Genomic DNA, 23,208 nt, shown 5'->3' on the forward strand with positions numbered 1-23,208 from the left:
TACATAAGCATTATTAAATATTAACAATGTAGTTTCAATGTCTTGACTATTCAATCCACATTTGCATTTAGCCTAAATGTAGGCTAATGTAAGATTGAATTTCTTGCCCCTAAAATACATTTTGAAATATACTTTGGTATATGAGTGTTATCATGAGTGTATTAAAATGTAAAAACATTAAAGTATAGGTGTTAGTATAGGTGTTAAGTATAAGCTTAAGTATAAGCGAATGCTCATTGTTCTACTTGTTAAGGCATATAAAAAAGACATTGTTGTGAAGAAGTTGTCTACTCCTCTTGTTTAAAGATCAATAATTGCAAATCTATTTTCTTCACAGCGCCCAGCACCAAAGTCCCTTTAAGACAAGTCATTTCACTCGGCGGCCATCTTTGAAACGCCTCTCGGGCATGCAAGTGCAGCTCCTATCTCTTTGAAAGGGGAAACATCAAATTTTCCAAAGTTGTTTGCCAAGCTTTCGATTAAATTTCATATTTGAAATCACCAATGAAATCTGACAACAACTGTCTCATAAATTTTGTTTCTAAACGCTCGAATAATGACAAAGAAAATGGTATTTTTTCAGGCTGGATCGAGCTAATGCGCATTTGCAGACCTAAGTGCGCGTCTCAATGTAAAATGTAACTGATGATCTTACTAATAATATTAAGTGAATATAACTTATTTCGAGTAAGTTTGTTGACCTTAATAAGGTTAACAAAGTAATGACAACTTTTTAGCACAGCAAGTTATTAAACTCAAAAGATTCAATTAAACTCTACTTAACATAATAGGTATATTGAATTTTTTCAAGTGGCCATGCACAGTTCTGCCAATAGGTGGAGTCGTTCCGCATTTAATTTTATTGTGTACAATGTTGACTGAGGAAAACTGATTACTCCAATATAGAGATTTATATTACAGTGTTTAGGTGTGTTGTACAGGCAACGTTGTAATTTATATATATTCATTGTAGATTAGGCCTACTTAAGATATTTTTGAATGTTTGAACATATGTTTAATAAGTTTAAACATTACACAATGATTTGCAAATAAATATATAAGGATTTTGTATGTTAATATTATTTTCTTCTTTTGCAGAGAATGTTTTGTGAAATGAGACACGCAATGGAAATGTAAGTATTGTTTTTTTTCCTGTGAAAAGAGAGCTCTCTTATTGAAGCATTATCACTTAAAACATGGAAGCTACACCAGAACTAGTCCAATTCCATGCCTTCACACTGGCTGTTTATGCTTATTCAAGTCCTTCAGTGCTTTGAAGGTGCATTTAACAAGAAATCATCCAAAACATGTTAATGCAGAACAAACATGTGTATCAAAAGAATCTGCTCTAATATTTCATTGTCCACTCTGTGAATTTAAGGAACCTTGTACAGAATCACAGTTTTTCACCCACTTACGTCAGCATCTAAAAAAAAAAAAGTTTCAGTGCCCATACAATGACTGCAATTTTGAAAGCAGAATTTGTTCAACATTTAATGCCCACAAACACCAATTAGGTAGTCAGAGGAAATTAAAACCCAGCATTGCAGTTGAAACTCAAAATTTAAAGGGTTAGTTCACCCAAAAATGAAAATTCTGTCATTAATTACTCACCCTTGTGCCGTTTTACACCCGTAAGACCTTCGTTAATCTTCGGAACGCAAATTGAGATATTTTTGTTGAAATCCGATGGCTCCGTGAAGCCTACATAGGGAGCAATGACATTTCCTCTCTCAAGATCCATAAAGGTACTAAAAACATATTTAAATCAGTTCATGTGAGTACAGTGGTTCAATATTAATATTATAAAAGCGACGAGAATATTTTTGGTGCGCCAAAAAAAAACAAAATAACAACTTATATAGTGATGAACGATTTCAAAACACTGCTTCAGGAAGATTCGGAGCGTAATGAATCAGCGTGTCGAATCATGATTCAGATTGCGTGTCAAACCGCCAAACTGCTGAAATCACGTGACTTTGGCGCTCTGAACTGCGGATTCAACACGCTGATTCATTACGCTCCGAATCTTCCTGACGCAGTGTTTTGAAATCGGCCAACACTGAATAATTCGTTATTTTGGGGTTTTTTGGCACACCAAAAATATTCTCGTCGCTTTATAATATTAATATTGAACCACTGTAATCACATGAACTGATTTAAATATGTTTTTAGTACCTTTATGGATCTTGAGAGAGGAAATGTCATTGCTGCCCTATGTAGGCCTCACGGAGCCATCGGATTTCAACAAAAATATCTCAATTTGCGTTCCGAAGATTAATGAAGGTCTTATGGGTGTGGAACGCCATGAGCGTGAGTAATTAATGACAGAATTTTCATTTTTGGGTGAACTAACTCTTTAACTGCAGATTTACCACAAGATGTTACACAAAATACATTGTCTTACCATGAGTCAATGGATTCTACTGAGTTTGGCGAAGATGAACATGAAGAAGATGACCAGACTCAAAATCTGGATCTTTTACAGAATCAACTTGAACGTAATTTAGGCTTGCTCTTTCTTAAGATGCAAACCATTCTGCATATCTCTGATGCAGCAGTACAGGAAATAGTTCAACAAATTAATCAGACCTTTCTTCTGTCAAAACCTCTATTGTGTAATGCCATACAACAGATTCTAGATCAACGTGGAGTCCGTGATAGTGATTCTCTTTTGAAAGACATTGTGACAGCGGTCACAGAGAATAATTTGACCTTGAAAATGACTGATTCTGGTGAAGCGCTCTCTACAATCAGTAAAAGAGCATTGTATTTTCAGAAAGAATTTCCAGTTGTAATGCCAACTGAATACAAGATTGGGGAAGACTCACAATCATTTGCGTATGTGCCAATTCTGAATATGTTACAGGTGCTTTTAAACAGAACTGATGTCCTTGACCAAGTTCTTGCTCCTTTTGACAGTGCAGACGGGATCAGCTCTTACATAGACAGCACTAACTATTGTGAGAATGATTTTTTGATGGCAGGGAAATTGAGGATTTTGCTTACCTTGTACACTCTATAAATCCTCTTGGCACTTCAAAAAAGAAACACAAGATGTTCAGTGTGTATTGGGTTCTTGCTAATCTTCCATATGAACACAGGTCGTCTCTTCAGGCAATTCAGCTGGCTCTGTTATGCAAAGCTAGTGCAGTAAAACAGTATGGATATGAGAAAATCCTTCACCCACTTTTACAAGACCTCAAAATGCTGGAGAAACATGGTGTCTTTGTGGAGCAGTTAGGGGAATGTTTAAAGGGAACTGTGCTGATAATCCTGGTGCTCATTCCTTGGCAGGGTTTCAAGAGAGTTGCATTGTGGAACACCCTTGCCGCTTCTGCATGGTGAAAAAAGAGTGAAATTCAGCAGAAGGAGGATTTGAACGCAGGACAAAGCAGAATCATGATAGGCAAGTTGAGGAAGATTTAAAGGACCAAAATTTGGTGAAAGAGTACGGTGTAAAAGGCAGTTGTGTTTTAAATGAGCTTGACCATTTTCACTCAGTCAGTGGCTTTCCACCTGACATCATGCACGATCTCTTGGAGGGTGTCATACCCATTGAAATGGCACTGTGCCTTAACGATTTAATCAACAAAAAGTACATCACCCTTGAGTTTGTGAACCGAACAATCAAACAGTTTCCATACAAATTCATAGACAAGACAGATCAACCTCAGGTCATTCCAGCCACATTTGCCTCTAAAGGCACGATTGGTGGTAATGGCCATGAAAACTGGGCACTTATAAGACTTCTCCCACTAATGATTGGCTTTGACATCCCAGAACATGATGAAACATGGGAGATTTTAATGCTTCTGAAAGACATTGTAGAACTGGCGACATCCTTCAGATTCACTGATGATACCATTGATTTCCTTGGGGCTAAAATTTCAGAGCACAGAGGTTTGCTTTCAAAAGTATTTCCTCATTTTGTGTTGCGTCCCAAACACCACTATATTGAACACTATCCCCAACTAATAAGGACATATGGGCCACTTAGAGATGTCTGGACCATGCGTTTGAGGGAAAGCATAAGTTCTTCAAACAAATCATTCGTGACACAAAAAATTTCAAAAACGTCACACAAACTTTGATGGCGTTCCACATGGACTCATCTTCTTTTTTTAAACCTTCTGTCCAAATGGACAAAGTGACATCTACACTGATTTCATCCTTTGTATCGATGGCATCAAATACAGTCCTGATATGGTTCTGTCAGCTGGTGCAAGTTCATGTCTGCCTGATTTTAGACTAATTGTAAAAATTGTTGTACAGCGTGGTACATTGAGCATCTACACTCCTATGAACTGTGCAGCCATGTACCAGAAGTGGTGGTCACTAAGGTGTCTGATTTGAATGACCTTTTTCCACTGGCATCCTACAAAATTCATGGCAGGACATTTGTTACAGTGAAACATTTCATCTTGTGCTAAACTGAACATTTAATAGGATTGTTCACCTAAAAATGAAAACTCTTATCATTTACTCAACCTAATATTGTTTTAAGCTTTTATGACTTTTTTTCGGTTTAACTCAATAGAAGATATTTTTGAAGAATGTTGGCAACCAAACAGTTTCGGTTCCCCACTGACTTCGATGGGGAACCCAAAACTGTTTGGTTACCAGCATTCTTCAAAAATATCTTCTTTTGCAGAAGAAAGTCATAAAGGCTTAAAGCATTATTAGGTAGAGTAAAAAAGGTTTTCATTCATCACTTCAATATTGAAACCGTGTATCAAACTAATTGATTTATTTCTAATTGTTAGATTTACAGGACGCAGTGGAGACAAGAACTGTAATGAGAGTGGTAGTGAATGGAAATGACATACGGAAAATCACATTGCGTAGGAAACCAGAAACTTTGGACTCATTGGTCGAACAACTTGAAGAGAAGTTCAAATTCTTGAAAAACTTGCAGAGTCTGTGTACTGCTTCAAAGCATATCCCTGTGATGATGATTTCAATGGTGTTGCATCTGCACTGGTCAAAAAACATCCATGCCTCACTGAACCGGGTTCCTCCACTGGATGGAACGGCTGGAAGAACAGCCTAAAATTTAAAATGGGGAATTATAGAACGAAGCTACGCCAAGCTGGATGCACAGATGTTCTTATAAACATTGGGAAAAAGGGACACCAAGATTCTCAGAGAAGTGTTAAAAAGCCTAAATGATTTGAAATCAATTTTCTTCCCAATTATCCTGCTGGTGAGGATGACCACAGCATGGAATCTAAACGCTTACAACTTGTGGAGGAAATGAAGAAATGTCATCCGAGTTCCACCCTGATATCACAGCACATGGACTCTACCTTTTCCTTGAGAAGAAAGGAGATTGTTGAGATGGAGCCTCCAGTAAAAGAGACTCTACAAAGATGGCCTTCACTCTTCACAGAAAGACAGGCAAGTAATTTTCAAGTATCCTTTTAACACTGTAATCAAAAGCCTAAAAGACATTAATTTTCTGTTTCCTTTTCCAGATCAATACAGAGTTTAAGCAAAAACCTCAAGCAAGAATTCTTCTTTGCACTTGATCAACATACAGCTCGATTTCTGGACATTTTTGAAACCAAGAAAGGGGCAGTTTGAAAAAGACTTTCTGAGTATCTTCAGGAAATGAAATCTGTGGTAAGATTGTCAATGCTTCTTTCTTAAACTAAATTTTGTGACCTGTCATATATCAAAGGGTTAGTTCACCCAAAAATGAAATTTCTGTCATTAATTACTCACCCTCATATCGTTCCAAGAATATCTTAAGTAATTATAAAAATATTAAGTAATATATTAACCAATTAAATATTTCACTCTATGTTACAACATATTTTTCTGAGCAAGGCCATCACTGGATTTTTTAAGTAGATTCATTCAGGATAATTTGATATCCCCCCCATAGAGCACTGACGTCACTGCTAAGCGGACAGCAGTTCTTTGTGGCCTCCCTCTACTTTTTGGAGAAGAAACTTCTGACTTTTTTAAAACAATGTCGGCAAGTACCTTTCTTATATTTCATTCTAAACTATAATCAACTATATGTGCCAAATCTACCAAAAAATATATTTAGTTCATTTGCAAAGGCCAAATCATCATCCCCATGATTACTCGGAAATGATTTCCTCTTCTCCTGTCCTATCATTGTATACACTCACTGCCATGCCTGCCTTAAATTATTATCCCTCATCTTTCTCTCAATCTTTTGCTTTTAATTATGTTTACACCTAATAATAATGTGTCTTATTTCTCTTTGCATTACTTGTGTGGTTAAAACGTCCCGTTTCCAAAAGATTATTGGAGTTTATGGCTTTACAAGATGATGAATATAATGTGGAAACACCACAAAAGCAAAACAAAGACATATTATGACATTGGTGAGGATGAAATGAATAGTTTTATCATCTCAATTGAAAAATAATATTCTTTAAGTAGCTGCTGACCTGTCCAAGAAGACTGTCATCCGAAAAAAGCTCCAAAGGTGAGTTTAACTCTTTAAACTGGTGCCTAATTTAGGTGCCTTTATTCAGCTTGTATCAAATATGTTTGGCTTATAGGTGTGATGCTTATTATCTTTTTTGGAGTACTTGATTGTTTCTCTGAATGTTTTAATTTGAGTTTACTTGCATAAGCCACTTTTCATGAGAAGTCATAATTTTGTTTCAAGTTTAAAGCTGATATCTGCATCAAATAAAACATAAATAAAACAAAAATAAAACATTTCATCAGAAAAAAAAAAAAATCTTCTGCGTGTACATTAATAATTAATAAATACATGATTCACATGTGTTCACTTTACATTAAGGTTCACTTTCACAAGTTATTAATGTTTATAACTCATTAATAAATGGTTCAGAGGTTTCCACTTTAATAACCTATGAAAGTGAACCATAATGTAAAGTAGAAACCTGTGAACCATTTATTAATGAATTATAAACATTAATAATCTATGAAAGTGAACCTTAATGTAATGTTACTAACTCATGAATAAATGGTTCATAAGTGTCCACCCTACATTAAGGTTCACAGGTAACTGATACTGGAATTAATTTTTTTATTATTAATATCTCATCAAGTTATGGTTATTATCTTATGTTTTATTTTCAAAATAAAATTGGAATTTCATCTTTAAAAAAACAAGAAATCAGTTTTTATACACTTCTGTGGATAGGCATCGTGACCTTTTTGGAGAGTATCACGGGTAAGACAGAAACTTCTGGTAAGCAACATAGTAAGAAAAGTGGCAGTCATGAGATATTAGTAAGAAAAGCACAAATACAACACCCTTCAGTCTAATTTTTGCTGCATCATGAAATAAACCAGTTAAAAACGGCTCACTATTTGGCAGGTATTGCATTAAAGTCGCCCTTTTTATTCATGCAGTTATAACTGCATTATTAATGATTTATGATGCATTTGTAAATGACTTATTACTCATTAACAGACACCTTTATAAACCCTTTACAAAGGGAACCTTAATGTAAAATGTTTCCAAAAATGTATCTATTGACTTCCCTAAAATATATAAATATAAATAATATACAAAATGTGCAGAGAATTTTTGATTCTTGATTTCTGATCACTTCTTGCAGAGTTTTTGGCCAAATAACAGCCACATTTGTGTGTCGTGTCAGGAAGGGCATTCGGTATAAAACCTGTGCCAAATCAAAATGTGTGTGTGTGTGTATGTGTGGAGCAGGACCCTGCACATGAAGGGGAATAACACTAAGGAAGATGGATGAATTTTGTTACTACTAATGCAACAGTTAATGACTATTTAAATTGTGTAATTAAAATGACTGACTTTGTATTCTGTTTGAACATTTCTGTAGGATCTCAAATGTCCAAAGACAGAGGAGAGCACTGAGGATGGTGAACTCACAGAAGTATCCTGGAAGTGGTATGATGCCATGGATGAGGCAGTTGGAGGCAGACCTTCATTTAGTCCACCTTCCCTTATTGCCTCATCTGATACAGATGTTGCTTTGACCACATCAGCCTCAGTGAGCCCAGAGCCAGAGAGAACTGGGACAAAAAGAAAAAACTTTGAGGACCTAATCCGGGAGATGGAGGAGAGGGAGGCTGAGAGAGTGCGAGAAGCAACAGAGAGGGAGGAGAGACGATGGCGGGAAATGGAGGAGAGGGAGGAACGTAGAGAAAGAGAAAGACAAGAGCGAGAGGACAAAACGGGAACGAGAAGCCAGAGAAAGAGAAGAAAGAAGACATCAAGAAGCAATCGAGAGAGAGGAAAGGAGAGAGAGAAGAACGATTTCTTCGCCTTCTTGAGATTATTGTATAAAATAAAATTTCTAAATAAAATTTTCTAAAATTTCTTTAATAAAATTTATTTTGATGTAAATGTGTGATTGATTTAAGAATAAGTATAAATATATTTTAGAACAAACATTTTATTTGTAGGAATAATTTGGGGTAAACTTCCCTACAATAATTTGTAGGAACATTTCACATATTTGCCAATCTCTTCTTGAGAGGTTGATATAATAACATTAATTAATTTAAATATTTGTAAAATTATGGGTGTTGTTGTAAGACACCAAACATTTAAAAATATAGAACATATGTTTATTATTTTGCTTTATCTGACTACTAGAAAGCAAGAAAGACAGAGATCACCTGCCTCATCAAAATCCAGCTGCAGGATTGGCACAGCTGTGTTCAGGTGGCAATAAGATGATGTGAGGGTCACAGTCTGTTAATGTGTATTAGAGAAGTGCCAATCAGCTCTAACATCACCCGAATCCGCAGTTACATACAAATCATCCACCCACCCGCACCCATGATTTTCTCTGATTTAGATATCCGCACCCGATCGTCACATTACAATTATTCAAACTCTCAGTGTTAAGCGAGATGATACGGTAACATATTACACTGAAGTAGGCTGCTTTAAAATGAACATTTATTTAAAGCAAAGGTTATTTTTTGGTTATTTTTTAATAGCCTAAACCAGGGGGTAAAAAAATAACTATAACATATTCATTATATTTCAACCTATATTAGGTTTTCCGCTGGGTCTTAAGTCTAAAAATTTCAAAATCAAAATTTTAGGCCTTAAAAAGTCTTAAATTCGTTGAAGTATTATGTTCTAGGTCTTAAATAATTATACATAAAAAAAAAACGGCATTTATTTATGGCACTTTTAAGCCATGTGTTCTCTGTCACCTTGACAAACACACACACACATGGAAAGCAAGTCATTTCTCCAACAAAAAAGAGCCAGCTGAAAGAACCAGTACAATTACTGAAATGTATCATGTCTCATGTAATCGCTCAATCAGTGTTTCAGCCGTGCATAAACATCTTGTAAACAATGTGTCAGGTCACAAACCTCAGAGAAGACATTCATTGACCATAAACTCTGTACTCTAGTATAGAAATAATATTAACCATTAACATTTTTTATCATAATGTTAGTATTATAAAAACGATTAGATTTTTGTCCTTGAGAAAAATTAACATGTACTATATCCATGTATCAAAATGAATAGATATTGAATTGAAAGCTCATGAATCCAGTCATGAAATGTGTGTCCCCTCCACACACTGACAGTGTCAATCTCAATACATATTTCATTAAACTTTTATAGGATTAAATTCTCTTATAATTTTCTTATATTTAATACTAGATGAGAATGAGAGTGAGAATACTTGATTCATTATTCAGTCCATTGAGTCAAGAATATGTTTGAAAGCACAAATAAAAATAAAGGTAAAACTATACAACGAGTCTGTCTTCAGAAACTCCACCCTCTTACAAAACCTACCAGGAAGTGACTAGTCATTACTTCTAGCTTTCATTTTTGCTGAAAGCTAAAACGAGTCAGTGTTGTGAAGAACAGAGGAGGACAAATTATATTAGGATTTCTGTACTTTACCTTTCAAACCAAAGTTCAGAAAGTGAAAGTAAATTGTAGATCACTGGATCTTTTACAAACGAGGAAATGGATTCAAAATCTGTGGAAGAGCTTTCTTGTCCTGTTTGCTGTGAAATCTTCAAGGTTCCTGTTATTCTGTCCTGTAGTCACAGTATTTGTAAAGAGTGTCTACAACAGTTCTGGAAAACTAAGAAATCTCAGGAGTGTCCTGTCTGCAGGAGAAGATCCTCAAAACAAGATCCTCTAGTTAATCTAGCATTAAAAAACTTGTGTGATTCATTGATAAAGGAGGGAAATGAGGAGATCTGCAGCTTACACAGTGAGAAACTCAAACTCGTCTGTCTGGAGGACAAACAGCCTGTGTGTTTAGTGTGCAGAGACTCAGAGAAACACGCCAATCACTCATTCAGACCCATCAGTGAAGTGCTTTCATCTTACAAGGTAAAACTAATGTCTCTCATTTCAAGTGCTAAATACAGTGCTAAACATAGGAACAGTATTATTTATAGACCAGTATTTATTTTTGCTCAGACTAAATCTCCATGACTTCCCAGACAGCCTGGTGACATTGATACAATGTTGAGTTTTGATCCAAATAATCATTTTGGTTGAAATTAACATTACAATGTTTAATGTATTTTGGAGCAGCATTGAAATTTATGATGAAAGTCGACAGCAAACATGGGTGAAGACAGTGACATTGAACTAACAGTGATTTGTAGTTGATGAACAAGATCCTGCAGGTACGTATCTCTGCAGAACACTAGTGGGTGTTTCCCAATCAGTGGGGCGTTTACAAACAACGATGAAAATACAACTGAAATGTCAACATAAAATAATGTTGAGATCTGATGTAAGATTCACACAGTGTAATGTTGATTCAACATTACCATTTATTCATTTTTTATTTCAGTGTTGATTCAACAGCAATGATGTAGAATCAATCACAGTGTAACGATGATTCAATGTCATTACCATTGATTTGTTGAAATCTCACCATTTTCTCAACATTAATTGTGGGTGCAAAAGTGATATTAAACCAACATCACTTTGTAAGGTTAATTCAATGCAATTAAGCATTGACCATCAACACTGACTCAACATTGTTTCAATGATTACATGCTATCTGGGTTACTACTGATATTAATTCTGCACTGAGCTTCAACCCCTCCGATGTTCACATCTTGAATGTAACAGCATTGGCTCAAAACATGTTTGGCTTGAAAATCAGTAGAAATGTCATGGGTTACTAAATAATATAACAACAAAAGCATCCTAACATACAATGTTTAAACCTCTGAGCAACATAAGTTTCACAGATTTTCATCTTAACCTGTAGGAGGAATTTAATACAGCACTGACATCCTTACAAACCAAGCTCAAACAAGGAGAACAAATGAAAAAAGAGTATGATGGAATAATTGAACACATCGAGGTGAGGATATAAAGAGTTAAATACTCCACATTCACACACACAGAGTTTATTAATGACATTAGTGGAGTGTGTTTTAATACAGAGCTGACTGAAGTGAATGTGATTTGATTTCAGTCTCAAGCTGAGCAAACAGAGCGTCAGATTAAAGAAGAGTTTGAGAAGCTTCATCAGTTTCTCAGAGATGAAGAAGAAGCTACAATCACTGCACTGAGGGAGGAAGAGGAGCAGAAGAAGCAGATGATGAAGAAGAAGCTGGAGGAGATGAACAGACACATCTCATCTCTTTCACACACAATCAAAGACATGAAGGAGATGATGAAAGCCAATGACGTCTCATTTCTAAAGGTGACAAATGAATCTGGATTCATTCTTTGAGCATAAAACTACTTGCCAATGTTGTATAGAGAGACTCAATGACAATAAGTGTGTTGGATAAGATATTAAAATGTTTTCAAACTCTTTATTTTCCAGAACTTTAACGTCACAATGGAAAGGTGAGTGAGCTGCTCGTATCTCTTCTCTCAGTGGATCTGAACTCAAATTCACTGCAGTTCTGACTCCTGAATGTTCCTCCAGAGTCCAGATCTCACAGCCGGATCCACAGATGAGTCCTGGAGCTTTGATTCATGTGTCACATTACCTGGGTAACCTGTCGTTCAGAGTCTGGAAGAAGATGCTGGAAACTGTCCAACACAGTGAGTCTCAGCAGATTTGACACCAGTGCAAAAGATAGTTCAGATATAAACAGACACAATTAACATTTGATAGAAATATAATCACTTGAATTTCTGTATTTCAGAAAATCATCAGATCATACAGCGAACTCATAAAAAGTCTATTCCTCGTGGTCTATGCTTATGTATTAGGATACAATAGTGTTTATTGAATACTGATATTAAACCTGAAGCTTCAGTCCATTCTGTCAGTAACTGAGAGACCATTGTTATGATCGCATGATTTATGATCTCTTTCAAGAAAGTCTTTATATGTGTTTTACATTTACATTTCTAATGCATCATATTTCATCCTCTAATCTGATGTTATTCTCTCTGCAGCTCCGTTGACTCTAGATCCAAACACAGCACATCCTTGTCTCACACTCTCTACTGATCTGACCAGTGTGTCGTACAGTGATGAAGGTAAAAAGTGTCCTGATAATCCAGAGAGGATTAACTGGTATTTTTGTGTCCTGAGTTCTGAGGGCTTTAACTCAGGAACACACTGCTGGGATGTGGAGGTTGGTGACAATACATGCTGGAGTCTTGGAATAACCACAGCATCAAACCAAAGGAAGGGAGAAGTTTTCTTTGAGTCTAATGTCTGGCGTGTGCGGTACATGAACAGAAAATACTGCTCACAATCCCCAGAGCAACCCTTGACTGCCTTTACTGTTAAAGAGAAGCTTCAGCGTGTGAGAGTTCAGCTGGACTATGACGGAGGAACCGTGTCATTCTCTAATCCTGTAACCAAAAACAATCTGTGCACATTCAGGACATCCTTCACAGAGACTGTCTTTCCATTCTTATATAATTACTGCACAACTTCCCCTCTGAGGATTTTACCAGTTAAACTGTTTGTAACAGCAGAAAATCACAGTTAAATATGAGTGAGTGAGGCTGCCACACCGGATTCTGCAGTCAGGTGCAGTTGCTCCAGAGATTAGGCTTGTTGACTTCATGCAGCGCTGCGCAGACTGATCGGCGGCTGACTTGAAGCAGTGCATGCTGGTTAGAAATTTTGTAACTGTGACGTATGGCACCAAAGTACTGCGAGAGTGATTCGAGAGCAGCCAGCTGGTTCAATCTGCACAGCATCTCTAGAGCAGCTGCACGAGCTCTGATGACGACACAGCTGTTTCACGATTGGCCGGATTCACCGCACAACAACAATCACGTGTGTTTTATGTTTATTCTCACGCCTTCAGTTCCACTAATGCTCACAAATCTGTATTTTTATAACAGTTAAAGTCGTGATGTTGTATTGTGTCATGTTTATCTAAATAAAACTGATAAAAACGTAGACCCCACTTTGGTATTTCAATAATATATGTTTATGTTGAACATTATTCTTGTTTAAACAGATGTCCAAGCAGTACATAAAGTATTGAATGAAAATGTCTCTGAAACATCTGTATTTTTGACAAATATTGCTTTTATTTCACTTCAGCTGTGATAAAGTATGCAAACACAATGTGAGCGTCACTACTGGAAGCAAAAAAGTGTCCGACTTCACAACATCCCCCCAACATGGATTCTGTCTCAAGTCGGACAACATTTCTAACCAGCATGCACTGCTTCAAGTCAGCCGCCGATCACTCTGTGCAGCGCTGCATGAAGTCAAACAAGCATATTGTGTTATTATTGGAGATGAGAGGGTCTGTATCTCTTACCATTGGAAACAGTGTAACGGCTAACTTGGATCACATGCGGCACCTCTCAGCCTATCGTGTGGCAGTGACGTCAGTGTCCGCCATTTAAAGTTTTATCACAGTCAGTTACAGCTTATGTTAATCAGTTTCTTGTGGATTAGCATGGCCATGTTTATATTTGGTGTTTTATCGCTAGCAAATGAACAGTAGGATTGCATTGTTTGTGGAATGTGATTTACATGATCGGCTCAGAATGCATTTTCAAATCCACATTGAATTTTGCTACATTGATCATGTGATATTTATTTAAAATGCAATCGCAAATGTCTTAACTGTGAGTGTAAATGCAATTAAGAAACGTAACATTTAAATTATCGTTTTGCTACAATTTTTGCTTGACCATGTTAAACATATCTAATCATTTCTGTAATACATTTTCATTTAACAAACACGTGTCCAACATTCGTTGGTCAAAAACTTTCAGCTTGATTTTGGTAAAATGTTAATAATAATTTCTTAATTTATGGACAGTATTTTTCTTCATGCTACATGCAGGGCTCTGTGTTACATGGGAAAAGATGTCACAAAAGGATGTGCATGAGTGACCTGTAGAAATACATCAGTGAAATCCTTTTAAATAATTTGGTCACATTAATTCAAAAATTAGTCACAATATTGACACAGTAAATAAATATAAGTTTTTAGAAAACTAGGCTATATCACTCATTTTTGGGGGTCAGCCACTGTTAAAATGGCTTAATATATGGTCAGACAGTTCCATGTGTCATTATATTGATCACTTTTTATTAAAATGTCCCTTTGTATTGATTAAAACGTGAGAAGCCAAAAAAGACAAGAAATATTTTTAAATATATTTCAAAATAAAAAAAATGGCCAAACATATATTTGCTAAAATATTCTTAAAATATATTTACATAAATATATGTTCTACCAATATATTTTTGACCATTATTTGTACATTTAAAAAAAAAAAAAAAAATTTAAATATACTGAAAAAGAATATTGAAAAATATGTTCTGTTCTGTTTTTATATGACTGCTGCCCAGTAGCAAAAGTGTAGCAGAAGTTTTGTCTTTATAACTTGGTAAATGTTGTCAGGAGGTATTACTTAATTCCTGAATTGGCATTTTGTTGTGCTGGATTTCTTGTCAGTGTTTTTTATGACAACTGATTAATAAGAACCTCTAAAGTTTTTGGGAGAGGCGAGAACTTCAAACACAAAAGTGTTTGTATGGCAATTCCCTGGCTAGCCAACACTGAAGTCAAGGAACTTGTAATTACAGTCTACAAGGCCATGAAGCAGTACACTGTACCCACGGTTGTGGTAGTCAGTGTGGTATGCTGAAGGTGTAATAATGGGGATGTGTGTGCCGTCTAGGGCACCACCACACATTGGGAATCCAGTTCTGCTTTTAAAACCATCAATGATAGCTTACACGTCTGCCTCATCTGCCCTTGTCACATATTAATTCCTAATTTGGCAAAGTGCCTTGCACACCTCCCAAAATAGGTCACATGCTGTGCTGATACCAACTTCAAATAAACTGGCCACATCATGGGACTCCATATTGCTTGCCAACTTATAGAGAGTGATGGCAACTCTCTTTTCCAAGAATACAGGACTTTTCACTGCAGTTACACTTAAAATGAGCATCCGCAAGAAGTTTTAATCTGAACATTTTCAGAGACAGGAAAAGAGATATTATGATGATTACTTAGAATTTTCCAAATTCAACAGAACATGAAGTTTTAATTCAACACAAGCCAATGTGAGAAAGCAGCGGCTGTTAAACATACGTGATTATTTCACCACAGGGTGTCAGTGCTCGTCTAAACCAGCGACTGTGATGCTCAAGTGTGTGAGATGTGATGAATACGATCAGTATGAACATTTATTTATTTGAATTAAATATTTTAATATATTCTGTCATTTTTCATTGTCATTTGATTTACATGTTTACGCCCAAAGTTCTTATTTAAGATTCAATGTAGTTGACTGTCATTCTATTATTTGTATGTGAATTTCTTTGTACACCTGATTTGTCTTTGTTTAATTGAAGTATTAACAAAAATATTACAAATTTACAAAACAAATTGGCATACAACTTACATTCAAAGACATCAATGTTAAGAGGGGCTTAGACTTGACATAGAATACAAAAAGCAACAACAAAAAATATATTAATCCATAATAATTAAATATAGATTAAACACAGGGGATAAAATAAAAACATAATAAATTATATTTATCCAATAAATCCAACAAAATTCCAGCTTTTTTTTTTCTTTTTGTTTGTTTGTTTGTTTTTGACAAAGTGTTTGAGTATTGTCTCAAATAATTCTTAAATACTGGTTTATTTACAAATATTCACATTTGTGAATAAAATTTAGCTAACAAAAGTAAAATATTAATCAAAAAATCTCCATAGTTTCCATACATAATATCTATAATGGACAGATTCAATTCAACCACATTTCTCTCTTTTAACCATAATTGCACTTTGTCTAGAAGACACTAGAATATTTGCAAGCAAAAAAAAAACAAAAACATATGCTCTATATTATCTGGAGATGAGTTACAATATTTACATAATATCATTTCAATATTAAATCTAACCCTTAGAAACTCTCCAGAAGGGTGAATATCATATAAGATTTTTAAGTGAGTTTCTTTAATTTTGGGGTGAATTTTAAATTTTAAATATGAAGTTCTAATGTTTAAGCATTAACCAGAAATTTCCAAATTATTTCTTGCAGACCTGTAAGGAAACATGAAATTATTGATATATAAACGTTTGTACATTTCTTACTTTTAAACTCAGTTGGCCCAAGGTATAGTGATGGTAAAACTGGTGTAAATTGACTATATGATAAATAACCATGTGAACGGTACTTTTATTGTGGAGTGCGTGGAGATGTGACGTAACAAAGCGGCGCCGCGCTCCTGCGTCTGTGATTCGGCTGGAGAAAGGTTTGTATTTAAAGTGTTTTGTATTTAAACTAGTGTTTCATTATTGAATGTAACATTGAAATGCATTATATAACTTTACGAACGTTATTTTTCTTGATTAAAGCGCATTTACATGTGAGAAACAGAAAAGGTGCGTCTCATTTTGCTCCCTATTTAGTGAATCATAAACGCGAATTCGGTCACTGGCAAGTAGTGATGGAGAAACGGATCTTTGAGAAACTCACGAGTCAACTGAATCAACGCAAAATGATTCAGTGATTCGAAGCGCTTGAAACAGTGTAAATGCAACGAGAACACAAAGAATAGCAAATGTTTTGATTAAAGTGTATTAAATGAAATGTAATTTAAAACCATTAAGTGACAATTATAAATCATAACACAATATGAAGTGGGGTTTTTTTTAGGCACTGACTACTGAAACTATGGATCTGATTGAGACACACTTATAGAGATTTAGTTTAAATTTATTTTTCTTTCTGTTAATTATTTTTTTAATCTTAATGACATTTAAGATTAATTAATTGTCCAAACACAGAAAAACTCCTGGTGAAGCAGCTGAGATCCACGCGACACACTATTATAAAGATGGCGTTTATTAAAGAGGAGAGTGAAGACATGAAGATTGAAGAAACATTCAGTGTGAAACAAGAAGATACTGAGGAACAAACAGGTTGGTTTCATTTTCAAAGCTGAATGCCCTCGGTGTAAATATCACATAAATGCAGATTTAAATATGTCCAAGCTTCATAATAAATTATATTTACAACACACAAACAAATCCTGTTTTGTTTTTTTCCCCCAGACAAGCAATTTTTTTAAAACTTTTTGCTCTCACAAGTGAATGACCAATTTACTTGTCCGAAGGGACACGTTTTGTCCCTTATTTCAATAATATATAGTGGATTCAGATTTCTGAATGACAATATCTGCGTACACACGAAACCACTGAAACCGAATCAAAACTATGTAGGATACATGCCAGAACAGTATGTGGCGCTGTAATTCTGCCACAGAGATACAGTAAAAACAGAGAAGAAGACTTGTAGCATGCACATAAACCTTGCACGCTCCACACAAACTTTAGTAAAGCTTAGAGAAATAAAGCTTGTGTTCTGCAGCACGCACACAAACAAACATGTAGTTCGCAATTGTTGTTGTTGTTGTTGCTGTTACGTGACGAAGTGGTGTCGGATCCGTCTGAACATTACAATACAAAATTTTTACGTATACAGCCAAACACGTCTCAGTGTGTACGGGCTCCGGGCTCCGAGATGTAAAGAAGCTTTTTGCACAGTGTTGGCCACTAGTGGAGTGAACTGCCAACAGACCAACCTTACAAACGTATGACTTACAGAAGGTATACTTAACAAAGGATGTTTCGGAAACATTAAGGTACCGCTTAATGTAACTTAAAAACAACATAGAGTTAAGAAGGTTTTGGGAAATCCAGCCCTGGTCATTCACAGTGGATAAATCAACTTTGCTTGAAAAAGTGGCAAGATCATCAGCAAATAAAGTGACCTGTACTGGAAAATGAGTCAGAAAATTTTCAAAAATGAGTTCTTGTTATTACAACATTCTCTATTAAAAAAACCTTCAAATTGATGTATGATTTGTTGGAATCAGGGGAAAAAATTTATGAGCTATAACCTGTTTGAAGTTGATAGAGTTAGAAGTCAATTTTGAGAAAAATGTAGTTAATGTTTTCTGAAGGTTCCAAAACAAAATCATCTAGCAGCCATACTTTAAAATCCCTGGTAATAACACCAAATTTTGCACACACTATGTCAAAACCAAATATCCAAAGGAAAAATATATGTTCAACTTTATTGATACCTAACTGATTTTGATACCTAACTGATAACCAATTTGAGAAAAGTTGGGACATTTTGTAAAATGCATCGAAATCAAGAATCAGTGATTTGTAAATTCTCTTAAACCTTTATTTACCTGACAAATGACAAAGAATATATTTACAATGTTTTCACTGACCAACTTAATTGTATTTTGTAAATATAAACAAATTTTGATTTTGTCAGTTAAAAAAAAAGATTCAAAACAATTAACAAATCACAGATTATAGATTTTATTGCCTTTTACAAAATGTCCTAACTTTTCTGGAAATGGGGTTGTATTATTTTTCCTGTCTGGAAATGGGGTTGTATGGTTTTTCCTGCATGGATGTGACCAGATTAATAGTGATCAACACAGCTACAGTAGCAAAGTTCATTTTAACAGTCATGACAGTTTCATATTGTGTCCATGCCCAACCCTTGTTCAAGATTTGCTACATTAATGTCCACAATCATCTTGTTTTGGTGGTGGCACGTTATCACTGAAGTAGTCTCTAATAAGTTGAGCAAATTGTTCAGTCAATTGCACCGACAAGATTCGCCTACCGCAGTGCATTTAAAGCATTAGCCACCAACTGAGCATTCTCACTATCATCCATGTCCATTACAAAACAGGCGAAATATAGAATTAAAAACCATTTCCGCTGTCTTTACTTTCCGTGTTTTCAGAGAAAGGACCATTCCATGATACAGCAGTGTGCCACAACGTGGAGTGTTTTGATTAATCACTGAAGGAGTTATTCCAACTGGTTAGCAACAAGCTGGTTTAGTGTACATCAGCATGCATTTGAAAATCACATTTCATTGTTTCACACTCATGCCATCGAGAATTTGCTATGAATATTTACAAAGTTGGAATTACAACGATATCAAACTTGTGCTGGGGGGAAGCACCAGTCGTTAAGAAACGAGCAAAGAAAAACTGCATTTTTTCATGGATTATTAAATTAAAGGAAAGATTTAGGAAGGTACTCCTCTCAGGAAATATACAACTAAAGATAATTTTAGATGTTTAAGTGCTATTTGGAGCATTCGGATCACTAGATGAGGGCTTAATGAACTAATTTTTGTAAAAACCTCAAATTCTACCAAAATTGACATATTTCATGCATTCTGACTCATTTTGCCAGCACAGGTCACATATATTAATAGTCCTGACGTTGCGAAATTTGATAGAATGACTTGCATTTATCTTAGACACTGTAAGATAAACATCAAAAAGACACCAGCAAAGGATTAGAAACAGTACTGTTACGAGGAACTATACCCAAACAACAGATGAGGTCAAAAATAGGTCAACAACAAGAGGTCAAGTGGATTCAAATGAAGTAAAAGCAGGTACAGTTATAGGAGATACTTTCCCATTCTCATTGAGAATAATTGCCCCCATTTTCAACCAGAATCACAGGGTTTACAAAAATAAACCAGAGGAACTGACTGATTGAGACAACTCATCGGCCTGATCTAACACAGGGTTATCAAAAACCTCCAACACGGGAAAAAGCTTCCCACCAGCCAGATCATTGCCGAGAATAAATTCTACCCCTTTCACAGGCAAACATTCACGAACCCCTACTTTCACAAGTCCAGTACATAGCTCGGACTGCAAATGCACCTGATGTAATGGAACTTTAACAAGACCCATCTCTATGACCTGTACCAACACATTACTGCTACAAGAAGTCTGCTCAGAGAGCGGCAGTACACCTGCAACCACGAAGGATTGAGTAGTACCAGTATCACGGAGCATTTTAATTCTCACCTGTTCTGTAGACTTACCCATAATGGAAATGAACCCTTCTGTCAGGAACGGTTCATAACTAGAATCTGGCTTACCATCACCCTCAATATTGTCAACATCAACAGCCTTCACAAAACCAACGCTCTTGGTCGCAGATCCCTGCTGCTTTCGTTTCAGCACGGAACAATCAGCAATTAAATGGCCAGACTTATGACAATAAAAACATTCTCAGTTTTCCTTTGACTTCAGAGCACTTGTTTTCGGTCGTGACTGGTTAATCAGAGGAGCAGACATGGTTTTATCAGAACGGACGGTGGTAAATACGTTCTTATGTGTCAGCGTGAATTCGTCTGCAAAGACAGAAGCTTGAGATAAGGAGGTCACCTTTTGTTCATTTAAATAAACAACGACACGTTCGGGAATACAGTTCTTAAATTCTTCTGAAGAAGAGTAAGTTCTTGTAGTGTCTTAAAATCTGTAACTTTACTCGACACATACCACTTGTCAAATAAAATGCCTTTCTCACTGGCGAATTCAATGAACGATTGACTGGGATTTTTTTTGTGGCCTCTAAACCGCTGCCTACAAGCTTCTGGTACTAACTCATAAGCGCGCAGGATTGCAGCTTTCATCATGTCGTAATTTAAACTATCTTCTAAGGATAGAGTTGCACACACCTCCTGAGCCTTACCAGTTAATTTGCACTGCAGAAGTAAAGGCCACACTTCCCTAGACCAATGTAGTGCGGACACGATATGCTCAAACACACCAAAATATGAGTCAACTTCTGCTTCTCGAAATTGCGGTACAAGAGAGATATGTTTACTTACGTCAAAGGTGGTTACCGCTAACCCAGCCCCCGACGGAGCGCTAGCAGTCTGCACCGGTGGAACAACTGGGACAGGTGCATTTTTAGCTGCGTTCAGCTCAAGTTCATGCAGTTTAACCTGCTTTTCCGCCTCAATTTCTAACCTGCGAACTTCAAGACGTAAATTCATCTCAGCCCGACGACTCTCTGCCCGTTCATGCGCTTCCATTTGGACACGCGCCAAGCAAACTTTCAGCTGGGCATCACCTCCAGATCCAACAGAGTTTGGAGAAAAATGTTCAAAGGGTGGCAGAACAGCTTTGGCTTCAGACCCCTCCACCTCAGCCGTTCCACCCTGCTCCTCATCACCAGACACACATGAGGGAACGTCGGAGCCAAGAGAATCTTTCTCTACTCCAGCAGGAAAAACCAAAACACCCAGTTCCACCAACCTTTGTAAGATAAGGGTCTTTATATCTCTCTTAAGCTGATGCTTCGTAACCGCAATTTAATAATGAGCAGCGATATACAGCAAATCATCTTTTCTGCACTTGTTAAGCTGCTCAACAGACGGCGCTTTAACGAAACTCTCCAAATCAAACTCGGCCATTACTACGCCGAAACAAACACTAACCACCCGGTCAACCAGCCACGCCCTACAAGCAAATTACGAAAGCCATGGTCATTCTACTTCCCACTCCAGCAATATTTAATATCACGGAAAATATCATCCCGGACGAGCCCCCATTAAATGTTACGAACTTTTAAAGGTCTAGGGTTAGAACGTAACATTTAGATATTGGTATTGCTGTAATGGAGCGGGCAGCAGAAAAGACCAGACACAAAAGCAGATAAGGCCAATTGATTTATTGGTACAAAAAGCCGAAGCCACTAGACAGAGTATGTGTGCGCTATAGTACAATACATTTTAAAGGAAATATAAATAAAGAAAGATACAATAAACTAATGGGGAAAAGGAACTAGGGTGGCGCCAAATTAAAGAAAAGAATAAAAAAAAAAAAATTCATAAACTAAGTTCCCCAAAACCCTCTAAACTTACTAACCAAAGAAAAATGTGAAAAGCAAAACGAAATCTTCGGCGCATCCGACGCCATAACTAAACTACCCTAAATAAGAACAAAAATACAAGGAGGGTGCTCACCTCTTACCTGATGTGTATAACACTTGATAACTGCGGGCAGTATGTATATCGCGCGACCTGCTTACCTGTTCTCTATTTCCCAAAAAGGTAATAAGTTACTCTTAACTCTCAACATCTCAACATAGTACAAAATCAAGTGTTGGATTCACACGCCAAATAATGAAAGAGATACAAAGTATGGACAGGTTCTAACTGAAACACCTGACACACACACACACACACACTGCGCTGCTAATCAGGACACGCCGGGAGACATTTAACCACCAGGGCGGCACTTGATTGGCTGCAGAGACGACACCTTGATGAAGAGTGACAGACGTTTACTCCAATCAGCGGAGACCTGAGAGCAAGACAGCACAAACCAGAGAACAGAATGGCAAAGACAGAAAAAAACCAGCATGTAACAGAAGGTCATAAACCAAAGGGCCTTTATTGGAGAGAGGTCGGATTTTGAGTAATCCAAAGGAGAACTTTGATTTGTCAGTGGTGTTGTTAACCGGAAAGGCTGGTTAGCATGCTGTGATCAGTGGTCAGTGTAGATTTCCTTATACGTTGTGGATAAGATTGACCAAACGGATCGTATTGAATTTGTACCAATGCTGTAATTCCGTCGGGATCCACGATGAATGTATTTCCAACGAGATTGATGCACAACATCTGGATGTAAATGTAGAGCCAGTGGAAGTTCGGAGAAGCAAAAGTATAACTGAAACAGTTTTGCTGCTGTGTATCGTGGAATTGACACTGCAGGGTAGAAAATGGATGAGAGAATGATACAGATGAATATATTCCATGCAGACAATTCATAAATCTTCATCGTTTTCAACACCCAGAGCCTAAGTCCAGCAAGCAGACCGTCTCAAATTTCCCAAAAATGTGCAGATAGGCCATCTTATTTCGTCAGAATTGCTTAACATAGTTAACTAACCATACTGCAGAGACACTTCCTAAAAAGATGTATAGAATGT

At 36.4% G+C, this 23,208-nt stretch overlaps 3 protein-coding genes and 2 long non-coding RNA genes across 15 annotated transcripts in view; 3 read left to right on the top strand and 2 right to left on the bottom strand.

Moving 5' to 3' along the window:
* Nucleotides 1-8,312, bottom strand: part of LOC127510710 (uncharacterized) — a 16,372-nt gene extending 8,060 nt beyond the window's left edge. Inside the window, exon 1 of the long non-coding RNA XR_007929701.1 lies at nucleotides 8,040-8,312. This is a non-coding gene — a long non-coding RNA (uncharacterized LOC127510710). The remainder of the gene's footprint in view (nucleotides 1-8,039) is intronic.
* LOC127510637 (nuclear factor 7, brain-like) overlaps nucleotides 1-15,627 on the top strand; it is a 21,930-nt gene extending 6,303 nt beyond the window's left edge. The window contains exons 1-7 of one of the 9 annotated variants that reach the window (XM_051890478.1): nucleotides 10,190-10,322; nucleotides 10,530-10,624; nucleotides 11,221-11,316; nucleotides 11,431-11,661; nucleotides 11,788-11,810; nucleotides 11,893-12,011; nucleotides 12,372-15,627. In XM_051890478.1, the coding sequence (XP_051746438.1) occupies nucleotides 10,607-10,624; nucleotides 11,221-11,316; nucleotides 11,431-11,661; nucleotides 11,788-11,810; nucleotides 11,893-12,011; nucleotides 12,372-12,916 (1,032 nt within the window). In that variant the 5' untranslated portion in view covers nucleotides 10,190-10,322; nucleotides 10,530-10,606 and the 3' untranslated portion in view covers nucleotides 12,917-15,627. Of the gene's footprint in view, nucleotides 1-9,804; nucleotides 10,323-10,529; nucleotides 10,625-11,220; nucleotides 11,317-11,430; nucleotides 11,662-11,787; nucleotides 11,811-11,892; nucleotides 12,012-12,371 lie in introns of those variants that run through there. The other 8 variants (XM_051890479.1, XM_051890470.1, XM_051890469.1 and 5 more) reach the window with 8 other exon arrangements.
* The window catches only part of LOC127510642 (gastrula zinc finger protein XlCGF26.1-like), a 172,765-nt gene that overhangs the window by 40,313 nt on the left and 109,244 nt on the right, over nucleotides 1-23,208 (bottom strand). The window lies entirely within an intron of this gene.
* LOC127510717 (uncharacterized) lies at nucleotides 5,461-8,051 on the top strand. The gene is made up of 3 exons (XR_007929717.1): nucleotides 5,461-5,625; nucleotides 5,891-6,466; nucleotides 7,818-8,051. It is a non-coding gene; the product is annotated as an uncharacterized LOC127510717 (long non-coding RNA).
* Nucleotides 16,599-23,208, top strand: part of LOC127510633 (gastrula zinc finger protein XlCGF7.1-like) — a 101,774-nt gene continuing 95,164 nt past the window's right edge. Inside the window, exons 1-2 of one of the 3 annotated variants that reach the window (XM_051890461.1) lie at nucleotides 16,599-16,676; nucleotides 17,212-17,346. In XM_051890461.1, coding sequence (XP_051746421.1) covers nucleotides 17,262-17,346 — 85 coding nt within the window. In that variant the 5' untranslated portion in view covers nucleotides 16,599-16,676; nucleotides 17,212-17,261. Of the gene's footprint in view, nucleotides 16,677-16,802; nucleotides 17,347-23,208 lie in introns of those variants that run through there. The other 2 variants (XM_051890464.1, XM_051890460.1) reach the window with 2 other exon arrangements.

The sequence above is a fragment of the Ctenopharyngodon idella genome, chromosome 4 (genome assembly GCF_019924925.1).
Source record: "Ctenopharyngodon idella isolate HZGC_01 chromosome 4, HZGC01, whole genome shotgun sequence".
NCBI classification, from domain to species: domain Eukaryota; kingdom Metazoa; phylum Chordata; class Actinopteri; order Cypriniformes; family Xenocyprididae; genus Ctenopharyngodon; species Ctenopharyngodon idella.